Source organism: Rutilus rutilus (assembly GCF_951802725.1).
Source record: "Rutilus rutilus genome assembly, chromosome: 3".
In the NCBI taxonomy this organism is placed as follows: Eukaryota; Metazoa; Chordata; class Actinopteri; order Cypriniformes; family Leuciscidae; genus Rutilus; species Rutilus rutilus.
The window spans coordinates 20,540,917-20,564,717 of NC_140211.1; the positions used below are offsets into that span (position 1 = coordinate 20,540,917).

Consider the following 23,801-nt stretch of genomic DNA (forward strand, 5'->3'; position numbering starts at 1 on the left):
GACCAGAGTGTTTTTGGGAGAATATTTCACACGCTGGCGTGTGCTAAAAGCACAGGTTGGGCTTTCCACTGATGCCTCAGTCGCGAAGTTTCTACTCGACAGGTAAAGTTTGGCATGCTATTTGGAGAAATCCATTTAAAATCACTGCTAGTAAAAGTTAATGTAAGCTATGATTAGCGATGCTAGCCCTGGCACAAGTCACGCACCGACAGCAACAGAGTGTGCACGAGGAGAACTAGGCTCGTGCATGCTCTCTCGTGCACACGTTTAATAGGCGTTCCCTCTCGGGAGCAGGTAGAGTGTTGCGCATGTGCATTTTTTCAAAAAGTGGAGAGGGCGGTTCTTTTCTAAAATTCAGGAAAATCCTCCACTATACCTTTAAGGTGATGTTTAGTCCAATCCAAAAATAAGTTTGGCTTAGGGGGCGTCATAAAAATCTGAAATCAATAGTATATAAAAAAGGGCAGATTTAGCGGCAAACATTTCTGTTAAAATGATCCCACAAGTCCCCATTTATATATTATTGTTTCGTTGCTAAATTTATTTAAATTTATTTTGGTCCACATTTCCATGTATTGTTATGGTAGCACATTGAGCATTGGCAGCAGCTGCTACCTTTTAAGGATGAGAAAATTAACAGAAAACAACAAAGACTCTTTTGTGTTGATGAATTAGGCCTACATCACCAAACATTACAACCATTTCACTCTATTCTAGGTCATAAACAATTGCTTATTTGGACTCTTGAGAACTTGAAATAAACTGAATGTGTAAAGTCCTTATGAAAGACGTCCTACATTCCCAACAGAATAAGAGTGATAACATTCAAACAGTTTTGTTTTCTTAAGCCTATATATATATATACTTAAGACCTCTAAATTATCATCATAATAAGAATCAACATAAAAGCAACCTAACTATATTGTTAATAATATTTCAAGATGAACACTGAAGCAAGATTAGGTAAGGTTAACTTGATCATATTAATCATATTGATGATACATTAATCTAATTTAAGGAATGTTTATTTGTGCATCTCACAATCATCACTGTATTGTATAAATTGCCTATTTTTGCTCAGTTTAGGCTACAGAATAAAACTGGGTATTTTTTCCTCCTTGAGTATAAGCTCCATATTCTCCATAAAGACAAAAGAGTCATAAAGCCTGATGTATCAAATATGATACTCAATTAGGCTATGCAGTTTTTTGAAAAAAACATTTTGCCTAAAGGTTCAATAAACTTCTATTTCGAAATATGTGATTTTTCTATTTTCTGACTTTTATTTCATATGTCAGGCTTTACATGGTTAAAAGACTATATCAAAATACACACACTGTAATAACATTATTATTTCAATGAGTAATTTATGCTTAAAAAAAAAAAAAAAAAAAATCAAATGGCATGGCCTCTTCTTATCTATACTATAACTAGCCTATATTAATGAGTATGTTACCTCCTCAAACAAACAGAGTGCAGCCTCATATAGGGAACAGAGTCCATCAGGCGTGCGTGTTGGTTCCCTCCACTGGCTACGATCAGCAGATGAACCCTACAACACCAGACATCCAGTCATTTCACAATATCCAAGATTATGAAAAACACTTGTGTAAACAGATTGGTGTTAGTGTATGAGAGTTTTAGTGAGGACGTACCAGTGAACGTCTCATCTGCATCAAAATGTTCATGAAGCAGTCATATCCCATCAGCCCCTCCTGGCTCTGCTCCAGGCTGCTGACACCGGCTGATGCTGCCAGGGCCATTTCAACCCACTCCAGCAGGTAGCGCAGTGACCCTCGTTGGGCTGCCAAGCCCAGCAGCAGCTCACATGCCAGCCTCCTCCCCACCACATCAGCCCCGGAGTTCCGCATGGTCACCCCTTTCAGAAACGTGGTGACTTGGGCCAGGCAGTCCAAACCCATTGGAGGAATCTTGCTCTCATTGGCCAAGGAGAGTGGTGGAAGAGAGCCCACCACTTCAATGGCTGTGGTGATGACATCGTTGCAGAGGTTGATCCCTGGACCGGCTGGAGGAAGCGTCCAGCTTTGCCTGAGCAAAGCGAACAGCAAGCTAAGACCTGTTCGCACGCCCATCTCGATGAGGGCGTCTGTACTAGAGCGCGGCCTCTCGTTAACTGCTTGTAAGTCTGCAGAACCCAGAGTATTTTCAGTCGAGTGCTGTTGCTGTTTGACCTTGCCCTTGTCATGGTATTTGTTGGAAAGTGCATAAAAAACCCGCTGCAGGACCAGCAGGCGTTTACGTAGGGCAGTGGCGAAGGGCGAGTCCGAGCACACTGTCTTGGCCAGAGCCAGCTGACTGGCCAGCAGTGCGTCAAGATAATGCTCCTGTTCATCGCTGGACAGACACTCTCGCTCAAAGTCCGGCAGCTGAGGGCCCTTCAAACATAGCACCTGCTGAGGGAGAAGAACCACCTCCTTATTGGCCAGCAGCTTGCCATACAGCAGAGCGACGCCTTCACGGGTGGAGATGGACTCGCTGTCCTCAGCGATCCAGGAGCTGTTGAGATGCTCCAACCATTTTAGTTTTACTGGTGGTATCATCACAGCCATGGTGCCACCTTACACCCTCACCCTCACATCTGAGAGACAAAGAGGTACAGTGACTTAAGGGACACAGATACATCAATATTTGATACAGATAAGACAATAACTATAATAAAAACATTCAAAAATCATACCGATCCCAAATGTTTAAATGGTAGTATACAATATTAACTGATAAAGACCAATTAAAAACAATCTCTAACATTGCTTCAAAACCAATATTTAAACCTTAACTGTAAACCTGTTAACCTTAACCTCTAGCTCTATAAGTTTATCTCTCCACATTCTTGTATACCAAGGTCCATAACCAAAGATTAACAATACAAAGTGATGATGAAATATGCATTCATCCTAAAACCAGTTTGATTCTGAGAAATGGACTTCAGAACTAGAAAGTTCATCAATTGTAGATGATGTTTTGATGACACATACTTGTCATCATCTTTCTAATGTTCCTAACGATGAATACTTCCAGCAAGATGACAGCCTCTGCCTACTCAGCATGAACACATGTAGGCCTATAAATGTAGGTCTTGAGTCAACCCATTGATTATTAACTCATTTATCTAGTCAGCAAACTTCCATAAGCAGGTTGACGTTTGACTTTTTTGGGTCTGATCTTCTTTTAACTATGGTTTGTTGAAAACCTGACCAAAAGTATGACACTAATGAAAGAGACATTGCATATCTAATGTATGCATGGTTTACACCTGTTTACACCCCCCTTTTTTTGGTTCTATATAGACACAGAATTTTGATTATTCTCCACAAGTAGGCCTACCTGGGGAATATATAAGGAACCTGGGTGTATTATTCCAATCTGATCTACCCTTCAGCTTGTCATAAGGATAAAACAGTCTTGCAAGTTCTTACAGCCAGTTATATAATATGACATACTTGACTCTTTAAGTTACAGGTTGTCAGCTAAAGCATAGTAAAACAGCAAAGGAGGTTATTTTAAGCCATTCTTCTGCTCCGAACATTATCATATCTTGCTAATAAGCACTTTGATTGTATGTGAAAATTAGGGCATGCATTTCCACCCAGCTGTTTGCGTTGCGATTAACGGTGTTGGGCTTTGACAACCTTGTGGTTTGCTTATTCATTCAGCTGGCTAAACCCATCTTATCACATAGCTTGCCTTGCATAGCCAGCGTACGTAAAATACATTCTCGAGGAACATCTGTCAACTTAAATTATTATACGACATCTGCAGCATATTTTATATGTATTCAAAAGGAGTGTAACGTTATTTCTATGCTAACGTCTGTGAGTGAAATGGAACTTATAGGCGTTGTTAGCTTGTTAGCATGAGAACAGCTAACAGACCAGTAGAAGCCAACAAGCTAAGCTAATCCACTACACTGAGATGATTCTCTAACGTCACAACTTATGTTGTGGGCCTAGATTGAATTATCACATTGATAGAGCCTCAAGTAAAATAACCGACTGTCTTGTGAGTAACTTATAGGACTATATAGCACAGGTAGCCCGGCGCATTAGCCCGGCTGTAGAGCTGCTTGTCGGTGGTTGCCAGGCTGTGATCAACTCCCTCCGCCACTCACTTTACATGAGTCAGCTCAGCTGCTGATATTTCACATTAAAATCATGCACCCAAACAAACATCTGCCCCATGTACAAGGCATGCATTTGACACAAATGCTGCAACAAACACAGAGATGCCAATTCAGAAGATTAGGCTAAGCATAATGTCACATTTGAAATGGTTTGAACCTGTCGGCTGTTGTGGTAATAAAGAACTGAAAAGGTGAGGCTGGAGCTTACCATAAACTGCCAAAGGCCTATTCAGTGAATGAGCGAAAGTGGCTTTCATGGTGATTAATGATCCCTCGGCACCTGCATGTGACCGTGCATGATAGAAAAGACTCGTAATCGCTGGATTGAGGATCTGGTTAGGCTGAATAATTGAGAGTTGGGAGTGAGCAGAGCAGTGCTCAATCCCTCAGCTACTGTGAAATAAGCAGCAGGCTCAGTGTTCAGTCCCTCCCTATCATTCATTACCCGCTGCACAGAAAACAGCGCTCACTGCACTGAGCGACTATACACAACCATACCTGTCCTTTAGAATAAATATAGATTGTGTAATTTATAAACAATATTGCTAGTGGTGTCCGTTATTTGAAATGCGCACACCCTCAATGCAAAATTCACACTACGCTACAGTGACCGTGTTATTTTTGTATTATTTACATACTATTATACTACAGTATATATCAATATTTAGAATTAGCCTTTATTTTTATATTTTCAGTTTATATTTATATCTTCATTTAAATGTAAGTTGTAAGTCAAGTTGGTATTGTTATTGTCATTTCTATTCGTTTTCTTTTTTTATGGTATTTCTAGCTTTAATTATTATTATTATTATTATTATTATTATTATTCAGTTTCAGTAATTGAAGTAGGCTGCTTTAACTTGCAATAATTTCCCTTAGTTGTCAAGGCAGCATTTCTAATTTTAGTTGAAGTTAGTATTTTATTTATTTATTTATTTATATTTCAGTTCAAAATACATAGGCTACATAGACTAAATAATCAGTTAAAAATGCATAGGCTAAATAATACTGGCTACATTCAACCGCTAAACCTAAATCGGGTCACTGGATATTTACACATTTTGATAATGAAACCAGTCAAACTTAATAATAAAAAAAATGATAACAACAACATTTTTGTTTTTATCTATTTAAAACGTCACAATAATGTATCATTTCAACTCGATTATTTAATGTAATTAAATAAGAAATTAAGTTACATTTTTAGTGGGACAACATTCTACAGAAAGAATCAAACAAAAAGAATGGTTTAAAAAATTGGTGGCTGCTGCACACGTACAGATAAACACTGTCCAGAACTATCTGAGTACACACAGCACTGCACGTGCAAGCTTCTGCAGTCTAATAAAAGGTGGATGTGGTTGTGTAACAGAATTGGCACACGTTTGTTCTTTAATTGCAACAAAACATTCGATCATCCCTGACCTGTCCAACCTTTATAAGGGACAGCTAAACACCAGTAAGTCACTGCCCTCAGAGTTATCTAACAAACACATTATGAGGCCTTTAGATGAAACTAAACCTACTTTTCATGGACTACATGTCTGTGGGTTCCAGAGGAAATAAGATGTAAACGCTGCCCCCTGTAGGACTAAAATAATAAAGCAAAAACAAGTTTTTTTTCGTGCTGCTTTGTGGTATGCTGTGTAGAGACTGGGGACTCGGGGAGTGGGGAGTGGAAACCACAAGCGTTGTTGCAGCAGAATGTCTTGTGCTGACGTCTGTGGACACTCTACTTTATTACTTTGTAAACACATTCTATTGGAGTTGAAAATGACACACTTCCTAGGGTTCTGCCTTTTCTGATAAAACCATCCACAAATTGTTATTAAAAGGGTTAACAGCTGCAGCATATGAATGAAAAACTCTGTTGCTCAGGAGAAAAAACAAGTCAAAGTAGCATGACAGTTTCATTTAAGGATCCTGGTCAGTGGTTTAGCTTTACAGTTGCACTTACACAGCACAATGTGTCCTTTCTATATGACAGCATGTGACAATGACAAACACATTGGGGGAAAACCCAAATAAAAACACTGCAAAAACTTTTTTATCAAGAGAAATTGAAAATAAAGAAATACCATGTACCCTACAACATGCATGCATTTAAATTGATCAGAATATAGCAGTTAGTCCTTAAAAGGATGCTTTGCAGAAACCTTGCAAAGAATGAATGCAACATAACACTGAAAATGACAATGTATCTAACATACTTTGAGTATTAGAACAATTATAACAAGATAAGTGCCAACATGATGCTAAAGCTTCAATGCAACTCACCAGTAATGGACACAATGTAGCAGAGTGATCATATGGTTATGGAATAACCTCCTTTAGGGGTTAACAGCTTCTCCCAACAGTTCACCGAGAATCAGTTCCAGTAGTTCCAATAGTGTAGTCAATTGTTTAAAAGAGTCTGCACTCTGATAGGTCGATGAGTACATGCTGGAAGGGGCATCATTCCACTAAGCATAGCAACTTATGTCATGCAGACATAACAATCAGTATTTTTTAAACACAATATAAAATAAAACACTCATTCCTCTGAAACGTTCCAGTAGATGGCAATTGAAAAAAAGGAATAAAAATGGAAATTGAGGCATATTCAATAAATTAGCAGGGTTTAATCAAATAAGCTTGTTTCACTTCCCATTTCAACCTTATTTAATCAGATCTGGTAAACAAATAACCAAATTTGGACACCATGTTCTGTTAAACAAATAACCAAATGTGGACACCATGTTCTGTGTAAACACAGCCTGAACAAATTACAGCTGATCACTTATGTAGGCTATATAAAGCACCATGATTTTAAATACGCCTAATACATAATATAAAATCAAAACATAAAATCATAACATCTTGCTTTATGATTTTACATCTATTTTCTATTTTTAATAGAGCAAAGAAAAAGACAAATAATTAGTTTTGTGGCACCATTTTCCCCTCGACTTAACAGCAGTAATCTTAAACTATATATCAGAATCATTATATGAATGGTGTTTCTGATCATTATATAGCATCTTCAGGTTGAGGGTCTCCTCAGGGTAATTAACAACTGCTTGGCATCAGCTGGAGAAGGGCAGAATCACTGGCTGTACAATCTCTGTGCCACTCTTCTCATTGGCCATGAACATGATTATCAAGTCAGCGTAGGTGGAATGTAGAGGCCCCATGTCTAGATCTGGTACTCGGCAGCCCCCCATAAGAGCATTCATGGACGACCTGATGGTGATGGCAACATCCGTGCCCGGGTGCTGATGGCTCCGCAGAGGGCTGGAAAAGCTCATCTCATGGGCAAGGGTGAGTTTTAAACCAGCCAAGTCCAGATCTCTGGTCCTGAAGAAGGGAAGGGCGGTTGACCAGTTACTCTTTAACCTGGGAGGGACCCAGATTCCAACGGTGACAGGAAAAAGCGGTCAAGAGCCTGGGCAAGATTTTTGACAGCTCCATAAAGGACACAGCCGCATTCCAGCATACCAAGAGCGACCTGACTGCCTGGCTTACAGCGAAAGACAAATCGGGGCTTCCAGGAAGTTCAAAGCCTGTCCTGCCAAGGCTACTCTGGCTCCTGCTAGTGTACGAGGTGCCAATGACAACAGTGGAGGTTCACGGAAAAAACATCAATCAGTTTCTCTGGAGATGGTTGGGGCATGGGCATTCCACCAAACTGCAGCTCCCCATCAGCGGCCTGGTGGAGGAGTTTAAAGTTGCTCGAGCCAGGGAGGATATGATGTACCGAGACTCCTCTGACGCTAAAGTTGCAACCGCAGGAATCTTCGTGAAGACTAGAAGGAAGTGGCAGGCCCAGGAAGCTGTCGACAGAGCGGAGGCATGACTGTGGCACAATATTTTGGTGGGCACTGTGGCGGGCAGGACTGGGCGGTTTTCCCAAACCTTGCTTTGACAAAACCCATGGAAAGCTGAAGCGTCAACTGGTACAGGATGAGATAAGAGCAGAGGTGGAGGAAAATCGCTGCACCAAGATGGTTGGTATGTACAAACAAGGAGCCTGGACCAGATGGGAGCATGCAGAATCTCACAAGATCACCTGGTCAGAGCTCTGCTATGCATTCAATTTCACATCCAATCAATTTATGATGTTCTCCCCAGCCCGGCCAACCTACATAGCTGGGGAATGGCAAACACTCCAGCGTGCCAACTGTGCAAGAGGAGAGGCACCTTGGAGCACATCCTCAGTTGCTATTTGAAGGCAAAGTGTGAAGGGCGAAGCAGTGCTTCTAGAGCAATGGTTGGAGCCCGCTGTGAGCCAGTTGAGGTTATATATATATATATATAATTTTTTTGAAATTATTATTATTATTGGGTCAATCCATCTCAAGTGGTCCAATTGCAAATTTAGATTTTTTCTATTTTTTTATAAAAAAAACTTGGTTTAACCACAGCGGCTGCCAATATTTGGGATATATGGAAGTTTAGGATCTCCAGTGCATATTTTAAAATAACAATAAAAAACTGGTGACTTCGCAATACCAATACATAAGAGGTAATCACAAAAAAAATTAAGGCAAATTTAAAATAAAATAGTCAGGCAGCCAAATAAAAACATTTGGAGCACTTTTATGACCCTATTAATATATATATATATATATATATTTTAAAAACATTAATTAATGAATACAGGGTTCCTACACATTTTCAAATAAAATATTTCATACTTTTCCAGACTCAAATTTCCAAACCTCTCTAGATTTTTCAGACCATATTTAACATAAATTGTTCATTCAGCATTAAATTTGATATATAGTAAAATCATCTGAAAATACTTCCTAAGGTTTTTTTCATTGGTTTTCTCAAAGTGATAGCATGCACTTACATAATGACAAGAAACCTACAACGGTTTATAACCTGCATGTATTCACCTCTGACAAATCAGTTTGATACTGTAAATGTGGTTTGATGTTGCACGATCACCAACAGCAAAGTACAGTCTGAATTAAACATTCAGTACAGTATGAATTAAATGATCATTTACTCCTTTATCTGTTGCTGGTAATTTGTTTACACATTCGTGTGCCTTTAATTCATTCAGTCATGCTTGACAATCACCAAACGATCACTAAACTTTAGCCATGAAATCACTCAAATAATTTTTATAAATGATTCAATTTAAATTTTAGACAACTGAATAAGGGAAATAGTTTGGAAATTACTCAAATCAAATTTCATACTTTTCCAAACTGCATAATAAACCTGTTAATATATTACTTCAGTTGATATTATGTTAGGATGACTGTCTATATCTTTATACATAATCAGAACAGATGCAATAGTTTTATATTTAATGTATAGCTCTCTCTGACTGACCATACCTGCTTTTATTCAGATCTATATGTCCCAGCGCAGTATCTTCAGCATGTTTACCTCGCCAGTGTTTATATAACGATGTGTCATCAGTGGATGGTGGGTTATTAATATGTCATCTCTGCTGGTCCAGGTTGCTGCCGGTCAGCAGGTCTCCTCCACAGGATCTATTCAGCAACTCTTTCAGTGCTTCATTGACATCGGTATTAAACACGCTGCTAAAGCTACAGTTTGGGAAGGTGACCTGGAATGAACCCACCACTTCCTGTACCCACTGCAGCTCGGCACAGAGCTCCTTCTGCAGGGCCTCAAAACGTGTCTGCCTCTCCTTGTATCGCTCGCTCACTCGGCTAACGCTGCCATCCACGCTCCTCATGTCTTCGTGAACGCCCCGTCTCTGGGCTTCGACTTTACGAAACTCATAACGAAGCTGGGACAACTCGTGTCTGATGCTTTCGCTTTCTTCTTTGTACCACATCTCCTTCTCATTGTAAATGGACACTAGTGCATCAATGTCCTCCTGCAAGGAGTCGTGGGCCGACGCCAACTGGCAGAAAGTGCCCTCCATTGCTGACACGTCCTCTTCCACCTGTGCGAAGCGTTCAAAGTTGATGTAGGTGTTATTAGGAGGCATGCTGGAGTGGGACTTGATGGTGTACTCTTTAAGGCGCTTCGTCTTCAGCTGCCTACGCTCTCTCTTCCTCTCTGGTGCTTTACTGCGCTCGTCCTTATGCTCATTAGACTGCCGATAGACAATGGGGTTAAGATTGAGAGAGATATTTAAAGATTAAGAGAGAGAAAGCATGAAATAGAGGGAATATCAAAATGCACGGTACTATAAAGACAAGAATGGTAACTATAAAGATGACAATAATGATGACTATATTAGCAACCACACCAAAGCGCAGTAACGTCTGCGACTTCAAATGCTCGAGCTCTTTAAAGCAGTATGGACTCTGTTTTGGAATGGGATCCATACTGCTTTAAAGAGCTCAGGCGTTTAAAGTCGCAGGCGTTATTGTGCGTTGGTGTGGTTGCTTATATTGGCTGTCAATGTTTTTATGCTTCATCAGATGGAAAAAAGTTATTCCAATTATATAATTCCTCTGTGTTATTGTTATTGTTATAGTTGTGGTGTGGTGTGGATGGTGTGAACTGTTATTTAGTTTTTAAAACTAAATCTTTAATTTGTTATCTTTACTGATATTGATATTGATATTGATATTGTCCTTGGTGTGACTGTGAAAGGGCCTTAAAGGAGAACTTGGTAACTTTTTTAACTTAATAAAACTGTCTAGAAATCATTTGGATGGTTAAACAACCTGTTCTGGTAATATTGGTGACTTTCCCCGCTCCCCCCAGCGTTCCCAGGCGGAAAACCAACCTTGCAACTTGGGGACTACCGTCCCGGTAAGACAGAAATTGGAAGTCTCGTGAGAAGCGAAAACAAGAACGAGCGCGAGCGCGAAACACGAATTGCTTTACGGCAATTCGACATAAACACACACGCATGTATGCTGTATTACCAGATTACCCACCTCGGTAGACATAGCTCCACACGATACAGTTGGCTTGCTCCGATCATAACAAACGCACATGAGCAGCGGTAGAGAGGGGGAGGAGGCTGACGCAAGTGAGTTTTTTACGACCGTGTTGTGAAATATACGCCCCACAGCTGTAGGGGGAGCTCGTGGGGAAAACATGTGACAACAAAAGGGAAAATCAGCAAAGAAGTGACTAAAGTGCGCTAGAGTTGCCGAGTTCTCCTTTAAATGCCTTTCAGGTAAACAATCTCAAGCTGATAACATACCTTGATCCAAGGGTGGTTCAAGGCATCTTGAATTGTAAGTCTCTTTCTGAAATACATAATTGAGATGGTAATTAATGCCATATTACTTAAAAACAAGCATCATATTTTGTCACAAGCTCAAAGCTCACACTCAAATACACATGACCTCAGATGATGTCTGCTCACTCACTTGGTGTCCTTTTCTAGCAGTTGTCGTATAAACTTCTTGGCAAGCTCACTGGTGTGGCCAAAGAATTCATCATCAAACTCATAGTTCATGGCTGAGATGTTTCCCAGGGTGTCTTGCTTCGTTTCTCCTAGGAAAGGAGACGCCCCGCTCAACCTGCATTTAGAAAGCATATTAGCAGAACATCGCTAAAATCACAAATTATTATATTTATAGGCTTAAAAAAAATGGTGTACTTACAGAATATATGTAATAACACCAACACTCCTATAAAAGGAAAGCACTTAATTATTTGAAATAAAAAACAACATCAAATTATTGAGATATTTTATTTAATATACATAAAAATTTTTATCTTACCACATATCTGCTTCCAGTCCCAGTGGTTCATAATTCACAATTTCTGGAGCTGAAAAAACGATATGTAGTATAAAGAGGAACAAAACAATAAGAATTTAAAAAAGTGTGTTAGAGGTTAGCGTTCACACAGAATGTGTTTTTGCATTCCACTGTGCTGCTTTTCCATTGTTTTTCATATGTGAACATGAGCTAGAATGCCGCTGCATTACACAGCGCTCTAAAAATGCAGAACTGAAGTTCGTTCCACAACCCTGCGTCTCACGTTTTTCAACGCGAAAACATTTTCTGTGTGAATGGCCCCTTAGTGTGCACGGTTAAGGCTGCAGGCTTTAGGGTTTAAACAGAACATATATCATACCAACAAACTCTGGTGTTCCAAAGATGTTTTTAAATTCAACTCCTTCAGCAATCTTGTGGGCCAAGCCAAAATCAATGAGTTTGATCCGGGGAAGTGGGGCGTTCTTATCCAGAAGCATGATGTTTTCAGGCTGCGAACCGTAAAATAAATTATAACACACAGGAGCACACCCACACTCATATGCACACAAAGACACACTGTTCTACTGACAGAGAATTCTTCAGTGTTCCACATCTGTCAGCGCAAATATGCTGTACTGTAATAATCTGAGCAGTGTTATGAGACCAGTGGGTGTACTGTACCTTCAGGTCAAAATGAGCAATATTCCTTGTGTGTAAATAGTGAACACCCTCAAGAATCTGTTTAATAAACTGTGTAGCTTCCTCCTCACTTAAAGACTCTTTCTGTGCCAGAAAGTCGAAAAGCTCTCCTCCAGACACCCTATAAAAATACATAATCTCTTCTCAATAAGCATAGGCAGGTGAACTTAAATATAATATAATATAATATAATATAATATAATATAATATAATATAACTAAAATATGCACTTAAAAAAAAATGATGCAAGCGCAAACTAATATAATAATTACATCATTTGTATTAGCATTAATACAAGCTTTACTCACAGCTCCAAAATCAGCACCACATCTGTCTTGTTCTCAAACACATCATGTAGCATGACAATATTGGGATGCTGTATCTGCTGTAGGATGTTGACCTCTCGCTCAATCTCTTCTCGGAGCACACCTCGCCGGCTAGCATTACTCTGGCGTTTCTTTATGAACTTAGCTGCAAAATCCCGGCCTGAGCACTTTTCACGACACTGCTTAACAATTGCAAACTGCCCGCTGAAAGACACATGAACTGTTATAAAACACACAGACAACAATTTCATATTATAAATAGAAATAAATAACCATATACAAAAGCATATATAAAGGAAGGCATATATAAAAGGTATTTCTAGAAAAGATTTTCAGATTTGAAACTACACTGTGGAATCACAACAGTCTTAAATTGAGACTTAATACAAGCAAGGCACCATAATGCATCTTGTGAGTGTAAAGGAAACATGGGACATTAATTTAAATTAGTGCTGTCAAATTGATTAATTGCGATTAATCACAACTAACATAAAAGTTTTTGTTTACATAATATATGTGTGTGTGTGTATATATATATATATATATATTATATATACTGTATACACACACAGACATATATTTATACATATACATAATAATATATATATATATATATATATATATATATACACACATATATATTGTGTAAACAAAAACTTTTATGTTAGATGCGATTAATCGATTTGACAGCACTAATTTAAATATATGATTTATTATTAATAGAATTAATATTAATTATTATTATGAATATTTTATTAAATAGTATTAACATAACTTATTGATTAATATTATTAATAATATATTATATATTATTTCATACTATTTTTTCACACAGATTGTTAGTTGTTGTTATATTCAGTTTATATCAGTACTCAGTTACATTGTTGATGTTTTCACACTGTTAGAGCAGTTTTAATCTCTAAATTTTCACAAGCACTGTGCTGGGATGAAAGTTTTGGGTGGGGCGAATGACTCAATATGTCCCCCTATACATGGCACCTATGAATGCATCTGTGTAATGTGTATCATCACCAGTGTTGCCAGACGTATGATAATTATCATATTTGTACGATAATTTTGACCTCTTACGATCAATAATGAAAAAAAAAAAAAAAACATAATGTACAATCATTTCAGAATTGTGAGACACTTCAAATGATGGTCGTTGTAATCATAGGGCTTCTATACTCATTGATCTAGCTGTGGATTCTACGTCTACCGTGAGAAGAACGTGAACGTGGTGTTACGCATGTCTTCCATCTCATCTCAAGTTATGTCTTCTCTGGCAATCATCGTGGAGAATGACTCTCTCGTGAGCACAAGCTAATGTACTTTTTGCATATTGTATACAAAGTTCATATCATTAACATGTCATTTACAATAAATATATGTACGTTTGACTCATGTACGATCATTTTCTTCCAAATACTATCATTTTGAGCTTCTGGTATGATACTTTGACATTTCCAATCTGGCAACACTGATCATCACATAGGCTATTGCAGCAATCAGCAAGTAAATCAATAAATCACTAAGTAAACAGCAAAATTCTTACCTTCCAAGTTCCTCTCCAATATCATAGAAATTCTCAACCTGCTGCTGCTTGAACACAGCCATTGTGATCTTATTTAAAACAAAACAAAAACTCTTCTTAGATTTACTGGACTCATATAACAAATAGTATACACAAAAGACTTACAATTGTTTAAAGAACAATATAAATTATCTGTGCATGTAAGTCAAAATGGCCCTTTAGGCTACTATAGGCTACAATAAAGCTGACCATACATAGTTTGTTGTGACCTAAATATTTCATTCATGATGGAGAGACAAATTTAGATCTTAGGCTACTCAAGTGTGCAAGATAACGACGAGGCCTCAACTATATTTAGCCTAAATTTATCAAAGGAAAACGGGCGTCTAAAATGGAAAATGAAAAAACAAACTCACAAAATGCAAAGTGGATTTTCTGACTTACAAGATGTGCTTCCCATGCTATTAGCAGATCTGATGTACCTTTTGATGTTATGTTAAAGGAGCTCATCTTGAGTAGGGCTGCACAATATTGAAGAAAAATGCGATATGCGATAACTCATTAAATAATGCGATATTCGATATGCGATACGATAATGCTTAAAGTGTGTAAAATGAACTTAAATTATCTTTAAAATATATTTAAAATTATATAACCTACATACTGTGTTTCACATTCTTTTTGACAAGAAAACATCCCCGTCCCCACAACTTCTGAAAGTGAACAGCAGTGTTTTACTGTAGCATAAGAAGTGTTATTTTAACATCAGTGTAAACCACGGGGTTCAGGGTTTCAGGTTATCCTACATTAGGTTTATTTAACAACAGAAATTGAATAATCAAATGTAAAAAATAAAACACTGCTTAGTTTTTTACTGTATGAATTAAAATATATATATGCTACTGATTCTTATTAAAGCTACATAAGTTATTCAGCCAAGAGCAGTGAATGATTTTCTCTTTGTCTTTTGTTCATGACCCCAGTTATTGCAAGTCGTTGCGATATGCATATTGCGATATACATTTGCGATATTTCGAAATTCGATATATTGTGCAGCCCTAGAAAGAAGCATTTTTACCTGACAAACATGACAGCTTTATCTAGCCTACTAGCAGTCACCCTAAATAGGTCTGATCGTCACAACACCGGATTACCATATGATCTCAAAAAGACGGTGTAGGCTACTGCACTTCTTTAGGCTTTCGAAAAAATATTTAGAAATATTCTAGTTACACAAGCACGAGCAGACATTCTGTAATAAAAAAAAAGTAACATTTAAGAGCTTAACCAAAGAGTTTTTGTGGAAAAAACATTAGTAGCCTACAAGCAAGCACAAGATCTACCTGTCATCACCAACAAATATGTTACGTTCTGAATCCTTTCATGCGTTTTTCACAGAGGACAGCGCACTCGTGAGTCCCAGCAGCTTGTTTCTAAAAGTGGACACGCCACCTGTTGAGCTCATGCCTGAGCGTAAAAACGACAACACACTGACAGGCTTGTCCCATGACTTTAAAAAATTAAAGTTCCCAACATAAAGGATTCTTCTGAATGATGTTGTCACCTGCCCGTTTAGTCGCTATGTCGCTCACTGCAGTCAGTTTCAGTCAGATTAATCAATGTTGTTCGTTGTCTCACTCCTCTCTTCTCTTTACTGCTGCTGACATGTGCAAAAAATTATCACTTTTAACACGTGGAAAATAGCCTAGTTGATTTAGTTTTTGCTGAAGTAATGAAACACTTGCAAATAGGCTAGTTACTTTTAAGTAAATATAATAATAAAGATCATGTCATACTTTTAACCAAGATTTATTTAAATAAGACATTTAGTTGTAGCCTACAGTAAAAGCTATCAAAAATATTAAATTAATTCAATAATTTAAATGTTCATCAGAAGAGGTGTATTCAAGTCATTGTTTGTATGATTGCTATAAATTCAAGACATAAAGTAGTTTTATGATCTCCTCCATGTGGATTTGATTTGGATACTCCTTTGTTTCGTCATGCAATTTACACAACCACCGTTACAGAAGAACGAACCTAGATTGGATAGGCTACATTTTTTTGTAGCCTTAATCTTTCTTTTTTCCCTCTTCCCCCTCAAAATGGACCTACCCGCTATCCAACTGCTATGCCTGGAGTAGAGAGACCGTTCAGTGGATGACCACACAAGGGACTCTTTAGAACTGGTGTGCCTAACTTACTACCTGAACCGTTCGCTCTGCATTTTTTACCCCAACAGTCCAAGGCACACCTGCCAGTGAACGGTCCTCTGGGATATTTCGCCGCGTATGTGGAATGGGTGCTGGTGAATAAAGGATCAGCATTCACCATCTGCCCCACTGTGGATGACATCACTAGCCCCACTTCAGCCCCAGAGCCCAGCCACCCTCCGCCTCCACGATTGGCTCCTCCCTCCCTCGGCTCCTGCATGACTATCACCCTTACGGCTCTAGCGGGCTCCCTCGTCCCTCCGGCTCCGTCTTGTTCAGACGTCACTCTGCCTACACTATACGGACTTCCGGGTCTCCGGCTGCGCCCTTCGGCTCCGTCGGGCTCTACCTTCCCTCCGGCTCTGCTTTGGTCTTCAGTCCCACTGGCTCCGCTCAGTCCTCTGGCACCCTGGCTCCCCCTCGGACACTCGTCGCTGCAGCGGTGCCTCGGTCGCCTGAATCTTCAGTGTGGACCCATCAGCTCTCCATATCCGCCTGTGTCTTCACCTCCATCGCCTCTGTCTCCGTCTGATGTCCAACTGGTTAAAATGGCTCCTTCCTCCGTCGACTCCCCTATGGGCCTTCATCCTGGCTGTTGTCTGGGTCCCCACCTGGCTTCCCCTGCTCCTGGCTCCTCCCTCATGTCATCTCCTCTCATCTCGTGTCCTACCCTTCGTCTGCTACACGTCGTCCTCCAGAGCTCCCTCCTTGATTGGACTTTTTATGGCATGGGGACGTGCCTTCCGGGAGGGGGGACTAATGTAACATGTAGTTCTATGTCTGTTTAGTTTCATTGTGTTTTGGTTCGGTTTTCTCTATTCTGGGATTCCCGAGTTCCCTGTGCTTATTAGTTTCTATAGTTCCTAATTTACGCACCTGTTCTGTTTTCCGTTGAATACTCCGTCTGTGTATGTAAGCCTTCAGTTCATTCAGTTCTTTCTTCAGTCTTGTTTACGCTTAAGTGTTTTTCTATGTGATCGTTTTTCTCCTGTGATCTCTTGCATGTGGTTTTTGATTTGTTAATAAAGACGGTTTATTTTGGACGCTCCTTTGTTTCGTCGTGTTATTTACATAGCCAACACTGTCATATTAGTTTTTAAATTTTATCTAAAACACTTACTAAAGATGAAATGCAAATATAGAGTCAATAAATATTTGGTTGAAATGTCTTTATGCTTTGAGGTCAATAATCAACATCATTGAAATGACTTCTATTAATTATAAGACTCTGAAACTTTTCTTTTCCCAGTTGAGTATATTCACTTATGTATTAATACTGTATAGTCTATGGAAATGTGCAGCGGTTGGCCTAGTTCCTGATCCAATCTATATTTTTAATCTTTAATATTTATAAGGATGGCAACTCTGGCGGAAGAACCATCCAAAGATAATGCAATGAAATCACATTACCTGTAAGTTGTTATTGACTAGGCAGATAAACTCAAACAATAGAACCTTTTATACTCGCGAGATTTACGTATGAGGAAACTAGGCAAATGAAGTGTGCCATTCTTCCTGTCGCAGTGAATGAGTGATGAATTTTTGAAGATGGTTTATTGGATGTGTGCAGTGCACTTGTGAGAAGCTCACAATGGAGCAGATAGAGGCAGCTATGTACCAGAAGATGAAGATATCTGAGAGATTAAATGAAAAGCAGATGGAAAGAACGGAGGGAGATCTCACCACGGATAGAGGACAGAGGGAGCCCATCATTAAGTGGTTTGTGGAGACTCAGGCTGTGCTCATCCTGTGTGACGGAAGTTTTCCACCCTGGTTCCAGGGCTTCATCTCCAGGCAGTAAGAACTAATGAGAAATAAGAAGTTTGGTAAAAGTAACTGTTTCACCATGATCTGTAAAACCATCTGAACGTATACTGTTCGGGTGCAGGCGACTGAGATCCAAATGTTTATGATTGTGTATTGAGGCAGTTGCACTGGTACACTGTGGTAACTGTTGCTGTTTGCAGTGAAGCAGAAGATCAGCTCCGAGACAAGAATGTTGGTTGCTTCCTTATCAGACTCAGTGAAAAAGCCAGTGGATATATTCTTTCATACAAGTAAGAATAAAGATTTCTCTGTAACACTTTACCATAAGATCTAATTTGTTAACATTATTATTATTTGCATTAGCTAACATGAACTGCAGAATAAACAATATAATTTTACAGCATTTATTAATCTTCTTTAATGTTAGTTCACAGCGCAATAACAAATGTTAGCAGATACAACGTTTGGTTTTAAAAATGTAAATGTCAAAATGAACAGTAGCTAAGTTAATAAATGATGTAGAAGCGTTGTTCTTTCTTAGTTCATGTGAACTAATGTAGTTTACAAACAAGATTTTGTCATTTTTATTAAATCCTAAGTATATAATGGCAAAAAAACCCCACAATGTACAGTTTGAAGCTGCTGTGTTCCGAGTTGTTTCATTTCTCTAATGCTTTATGTTCACAGAGGACAGGATCGTTGTCGCCATTTTGTCATAAATCAAACCAAGACTGGCATGTTCATAATTTCTGGTGATTCCACCACACACAACAGTCTCACAGAGCTGATCGATCACTTTAAAACCACACCAATCCAGCCTTTTGGAGAGTACCTGACTTCATACAACACAGAGATGGATTCTGTAGGAGAGGTAAAGTCAACCATTTTTGCATTCTTTGTAAAGGTGCACTCAGTAATTGTTCCTTATTAAAAAAAACTTTTACCCATAAAGAAATTGATACTTTTAAAAACTGTTTAAAGTCAAGTTGATGCATATTAGATGAAAAATACATTTAATCATAGCCTATTATAAGCTGTTTTATTTGACATGCTCCATATTAAAGGAACACGCCGACTTTTTGGGACTTTAGCTTATTCACCGTATCCCCCAGAGTTAGATACGTCCATACATACCCTTTTCATCTACGTGCGTCCCGTAACTCTGTCTGACGCACCCACCGCTAGCCTAGCTTAGCACAAAGACTGGAGGCAAACGGCTCCAGCTAGCATACTGCTCCCAATAAGTGACAAAATAACGCCAACATTTTCCTATTTACATGTAGTGATTTGTATAGTCACAGCGTGTACAAATAACAAGGTCACATGAGACACAGCCATCTTCTAACCGTATACATACTGGGAACTATATTCTGAGAAGGCGAAACACTGCTACTTGGGCGGAGGGATTATACAAATCACTATATGTAAATAGGAAAATGTTGCCATTATTTTGTCACTTACTGGGAGCAGTATGCTAGCTGGAACCGTTTACCTTCAGTCTTTGTGCTAAGCTAGGCTAGCGGTGGGTTCGTCAGACAGGGTTACGGCATGCACAGAGATGAGAAGGGTATGTATGGACTTATCTAACTCTGGGGGATACGGTGAATAAGCTTAAGTCCCAAAAAGTCAGCGTGTTCCGTTAAGATCACTATAGCTAAATACTATCTCGGTAATCTTTTGTTATTGGACAGTTTTGCTTGTGGAAAAACTAAATCATTGCTTACTGTGAATAAAGCACTTCTATAAAGGCATCAGAAAGGAAATTGTTTGCTTTAATGTCTAGGTGTTGGGCATATTGGCCAGCACAATATAAACAAAGAATTACTAAGTGCACCTTTAAATACATAACAAATAGAATACTAGCATGTCAAGAATTGTTTTACAATGTCTGTACTTTTGTGTTTCTTTCTTCTAGGATGCCACAAATGAGGTTTATGATGTGGTTAAAAATAAGCCCTGGGTTAATTCAGGAGTGAGCGTTAAGGCTCTAAGAAGTTTATGGGAACAAACTAACAATGTCCCGCTTAGCACGCCTCCCGTTCTGTCTTCTAAAAGTGGCCGGAAACTCACAACCTCCACCTCTATTGACAGGAACAGCCTGTCCCAGGTAACCATATCAGCTGCTTCCTTGGTTACTATCTCTCTGGTAACCATGGCTAATTCTGTGGCGTACATGATTTTTTTTACATATGTTAAAATTCATGTATGTACTGTATGGCTTCAATCATTAGGGTATGAAAATTCCACCGGTGCCAAAGAAAAGTGCACCACTTCGGAATTCCTTAAGCGCTGGTTTTCCAGGTAAAAATCCTTCACATGAACAACCCAGCTTTTCAGAATCAAGGACATCTGGAAGGTCAGGTGGAGACGAAAGAGTAAACGGCAGAAGTGATATCATAGACACTAATGGCTACAACCCTCAGTCAAAGTGGCCTCTCCACCATGAAAACGATCAGTCTGTAACCTCTAACTCTTGTAATCTTATGCCCTCCACCCCTAAACAACATCCCTTACTTCCACCCAAAACAGCCTCCTGCTCTTACGCTGTCCTCCAACTTAAAAAACACCACACTGGAGCTGGCCGAGTGCCACAAACTGACAAAGTAGCCCTACAGCCCAATCCACTCTACCAGGCCTCGTCCGTGGTTAACTCGGGGCAGAAGGACCAGCCAGGGCTAGTGTATGACAACCGTGCAAAGCCCATCGACAACATCCTTTTAGCAGAAAACCACTATCAAGACATACTTGAACAACGTGACAATGACACCTATGAACACATGCCTGAGAGCAACACCTATGAGGACATTCGAGTGACAGACAGCAATACATATGCAAGTTTGGATGAGATGCAGCCACACACACAAAACATCCTGGGGAAGAAGGTGAGATGAGACCTGACATAATTACAAACAAATATACATCATTTTTGCATTAATTTATGTTGTGAAAAAAAAATGCTGAAACTGTTGTTTTTAACAGAATCATAAGTGGTGGAAACTTCGTCTGGAGAACAAGAAGTCATAGTCATCATATTATTTGAAGAAACACCACAGTTATAGGTGAATGCAAAAGCTACACATTTAAGTTTAGAATTATAAAGTCATAATTTTCATGTTAGTGTGTGCAGTAACTTCAGTACAGTATGGCTTCCACAGTTGCAAAATGCTAAACATTGTTAATGCAAATACAATGGTACAGAGATATTATTATGATAAAACATATTTGGAAAATGTATTTGAATACCTGCTCTGATTATATATATAGTTTTTGTTGCACTCCTGCTGTTTTTCTGTCTTTATCTTTCAATGGTAGATTACATGAGCACAGCACAGCCTGTCACATTTAAACCTAGAGTTTCTGTAAACCCAATCCAGCAACTCCACACTGTTTGTAGTCTTTGTCTACACATTAGAACCCATAACACCACACAGCATAACTCAATAAAGCATTGAGATAATATTACAGTAAGTGCTCTGTATGAGGTTAGTATTGAGTAGATTGATTGCATTGTTCTTGTCTCCTTTAAAGTGATGTGTTCCCCCATTTTATATTCATGCATGGAATAAGCTGTAGAAGTAGAAGCAGTATAGAATATAGACCTATACAAAACCATGCCTTTCTGTCATGCCTATTTTGTGCCCTCCATTATACACCATCCACTGCAATTCAGTTAAAGCTTGTCTATGGATGGTATCTTTGAGCCACTGAGCCATTTCCACTGGGTTTGGACTCTAAATATTGATACATTTACAACCTCATGATGGATTGGTGAGCTGCATAACAGCCTATTATGCTATTTAATAAACTATGCTTGCATTGTTTTAGCCATCAAAATGACCTGCCCTATGGGCGTCACTGGCTGTAATAGATTAATGTGTAATGTTTAAAGAGAGTTGATGATTCATTTCATGATAATTATATATGCTTCATTATAGAGAATCATTACAGAAATGATCAAGTGATTTCGTGTCAATTATCTGGTTACACACACCAACCTCACTTTCTGAACCAGTGAAACGAACTATAAGTATGCTGCATTTTAAAAATCACTATAGGCTATCTGGTATTCTTACACGATAGGCTGGTTCATCTTTAAAAGTTAATTGCTGTCGCCAGACAGGCCCATACCAGATTTTCAAATCTGCTGCTACCACTTTTTTACATTTCAGGATAGATTAAATGCAAACACGTCCAAAGCACTGACGCAATTCGAGATTGTTTACTTATCATCAGTCCCGTTGTTGCTCCATAGTGTTGCTCCAGAGAAGCGGACTATCTCCTCAGGGACTCTACGGCGGTGAAGTACCGGTCTCCTCCAGCTGGCGGTGACACAACCACAATTCACACTTTATTGTTTACAAACCTTTTTTTCCCCCAGTATTCTAGTTTATCAGTTATAATAAACTTGGTAGCCCTCATTGTCATTAAAACGTTTTTAAATAAAATTACAAATATATATAAAATTTGATGCCATAATAATTTATTAATGTTTTTATAATAGTAGGCTGAAAGATGCTACCTTTGGCGGAGAATATTAGCATATGGTGGATTCAAGGGAAATTCGGGATAAACAAATGGTTTGTACCTAATGATATCATAGCTAAAATTCAGAAACCATGTGGTTATTACGACAAAGTAAAATTACACCACATTATGAATAATCTGAATCAGAAAGTCAGGTATTTTCCCAAATGTAAGTAAAAGTAAAGGCTGTCTCAATTCTGAAGCTGCTTCATTTCGTGACCCCGGAAATCGATCAAAGAGCTGCACAACGCGAACAGAGGAAACTCCCAAAGTATTTAGGAAAAGGAAAAATATACGGTTGCATCCCATGCGGAAGTCTTTTTTGCCGAAATACCTGACGGACGCATAAATTCACCACCTCCTTTACATCTGGGACAACCATGGACACAACTGCTTGCAGTTATACATCTGAAACTGCATACATTTCACATATAGGCCTACTTCAACAGTGCAGTGCATCGTTTAATTAAACATTAAAAATGTATCACTGAACAAATCAGTGAATTGATCTTAATAGTGAACGGGTTTAAAATCCCCAGCACTAGCACAGCTTTTTAGACAAATCAAATAATTAATATAACCATATCACTTACATATCAAAATACAAAACTTTGTTGAAAGAAAAAAATGCAAGATATGAACAAGCTTCACCAAGAGTACAGTAGCCTACGTTTTGTTTTACTATTTTTCAAACCAAAAAGTAACTCAAGAATATGGAAGCCTAAATTCATAAATTTAAACATGTTTTCACTTTTTTTTATGAATACGAATCACATTATACTAAACGGTCCATTACCTTGTTCCATTAAGATTTATACAAAATGTTTTATTAATTTACTCATTTAGAATTAAATTATTCATTCAGTTTATTCAATTCAGTTTGATGGAATTTTACTATAGTCTACAATTTAAATTTAAATGTAAAGAAAAATTCACATAGGGAAATAAATCGTAGGGTAA

General features: G+C 38.6%; 2 protein-coding genes across 12 annotated transcripts in view; both read right to left on the minus strand.

The window, feature by feature from the left end:
- The window catches only part of herc1 (HECT and RLD domain containing E3 ubiquitin protein ligase family member 1), a 48,604-nt gene extending 44,030 nt beyond the window's left edge, over positions 1 to 4,574 (minus strand). For 5 of the 8 annotated variants that reach the window (XM_084405495.1, XM_084405497.1, XM_084405496.1 and 2 more), the window contains exons 1-3: positions 4,350 to 4,538; positions 1,656 to 2,599; positions 1,457 to 1,552 (exon numbers count right to left, since the gene is read on the minus strand). In XM_084405495.1, coding sequence (XP_084261621.1) covers positions 1,457 to 1,552; positions 1,656 to 2,570 — 1,011 coding nt within the window. In that variant the 5' untranslated portion in view covers positions 2,571 to 2,599; positions 4,350 to 4,538. Of the gene's footprint in view, positions 1 to 1,456; positions 1,553 to 1,655; positions 2,600 to 4,349 lie in introns of all 8 variants that reach the window. The other 3 variants (XM_084405499.1, XM_084405498.1, XM_084405494.1) reach the window with 1 other exon arrangement.
- Positions 4,575 to 8,787: 4,213 nt separating this feature from the next.
- Positions 8,788 to 22,588, minus strand: dapk2a (death-associated protein kinase 2a). Of its 4 annotated transcripts, XM_084405213.1 has the most exons (11): positions 22,541 to 22,588; positions 18,234 to 18,354; positions 14,359 to 14,426; positions 12,786 to 13,007; positions 12,460 to 12,598; positions 12,158 to 12,287; positions 11,800 to 11,848; positions 11,680 to 11,706; positions 11,443 to 11,595; positions 11,274 to 11,319; positions 8,788 to 10,205 (listed from the first exon to the last, which is right to left on the minus strand). In XM_084405213.1, the coding sequence occupies exons 2-11, from the start codon at positions 18,261 to 18,263 to the stop codon at positions 9,579 to 9,581; spliced, it is 1,491 nt and encodes a 496-aa protein (XP_084261339.1). In that variant the 5' UTR covers positions 18,264 to 18,354; positions 22,541 to 22,588; the 3' UTR covers positions 8,788 to 9,578. The 4 variants fall into 4 exon arrangements, with proteins under 4 accessions (XP_084261339.1, XP_084261340.1, XP_084261341.1 ...); XM_084405214.1 differs by lacking the exons at positions 18,234 to 18,354; positions 22,541 to 22,588 and adding an exon at positions 15,681 to 16,008; XM_084405215.1 differs by lacking the exons at positions 18,234 to 18,354; positions 22,541 to 22,588 and adding an exon at positions 15,902 to 15,992.
- Positions 22,589 to 23,801: the final 1,213 nt, after the last annotated feature.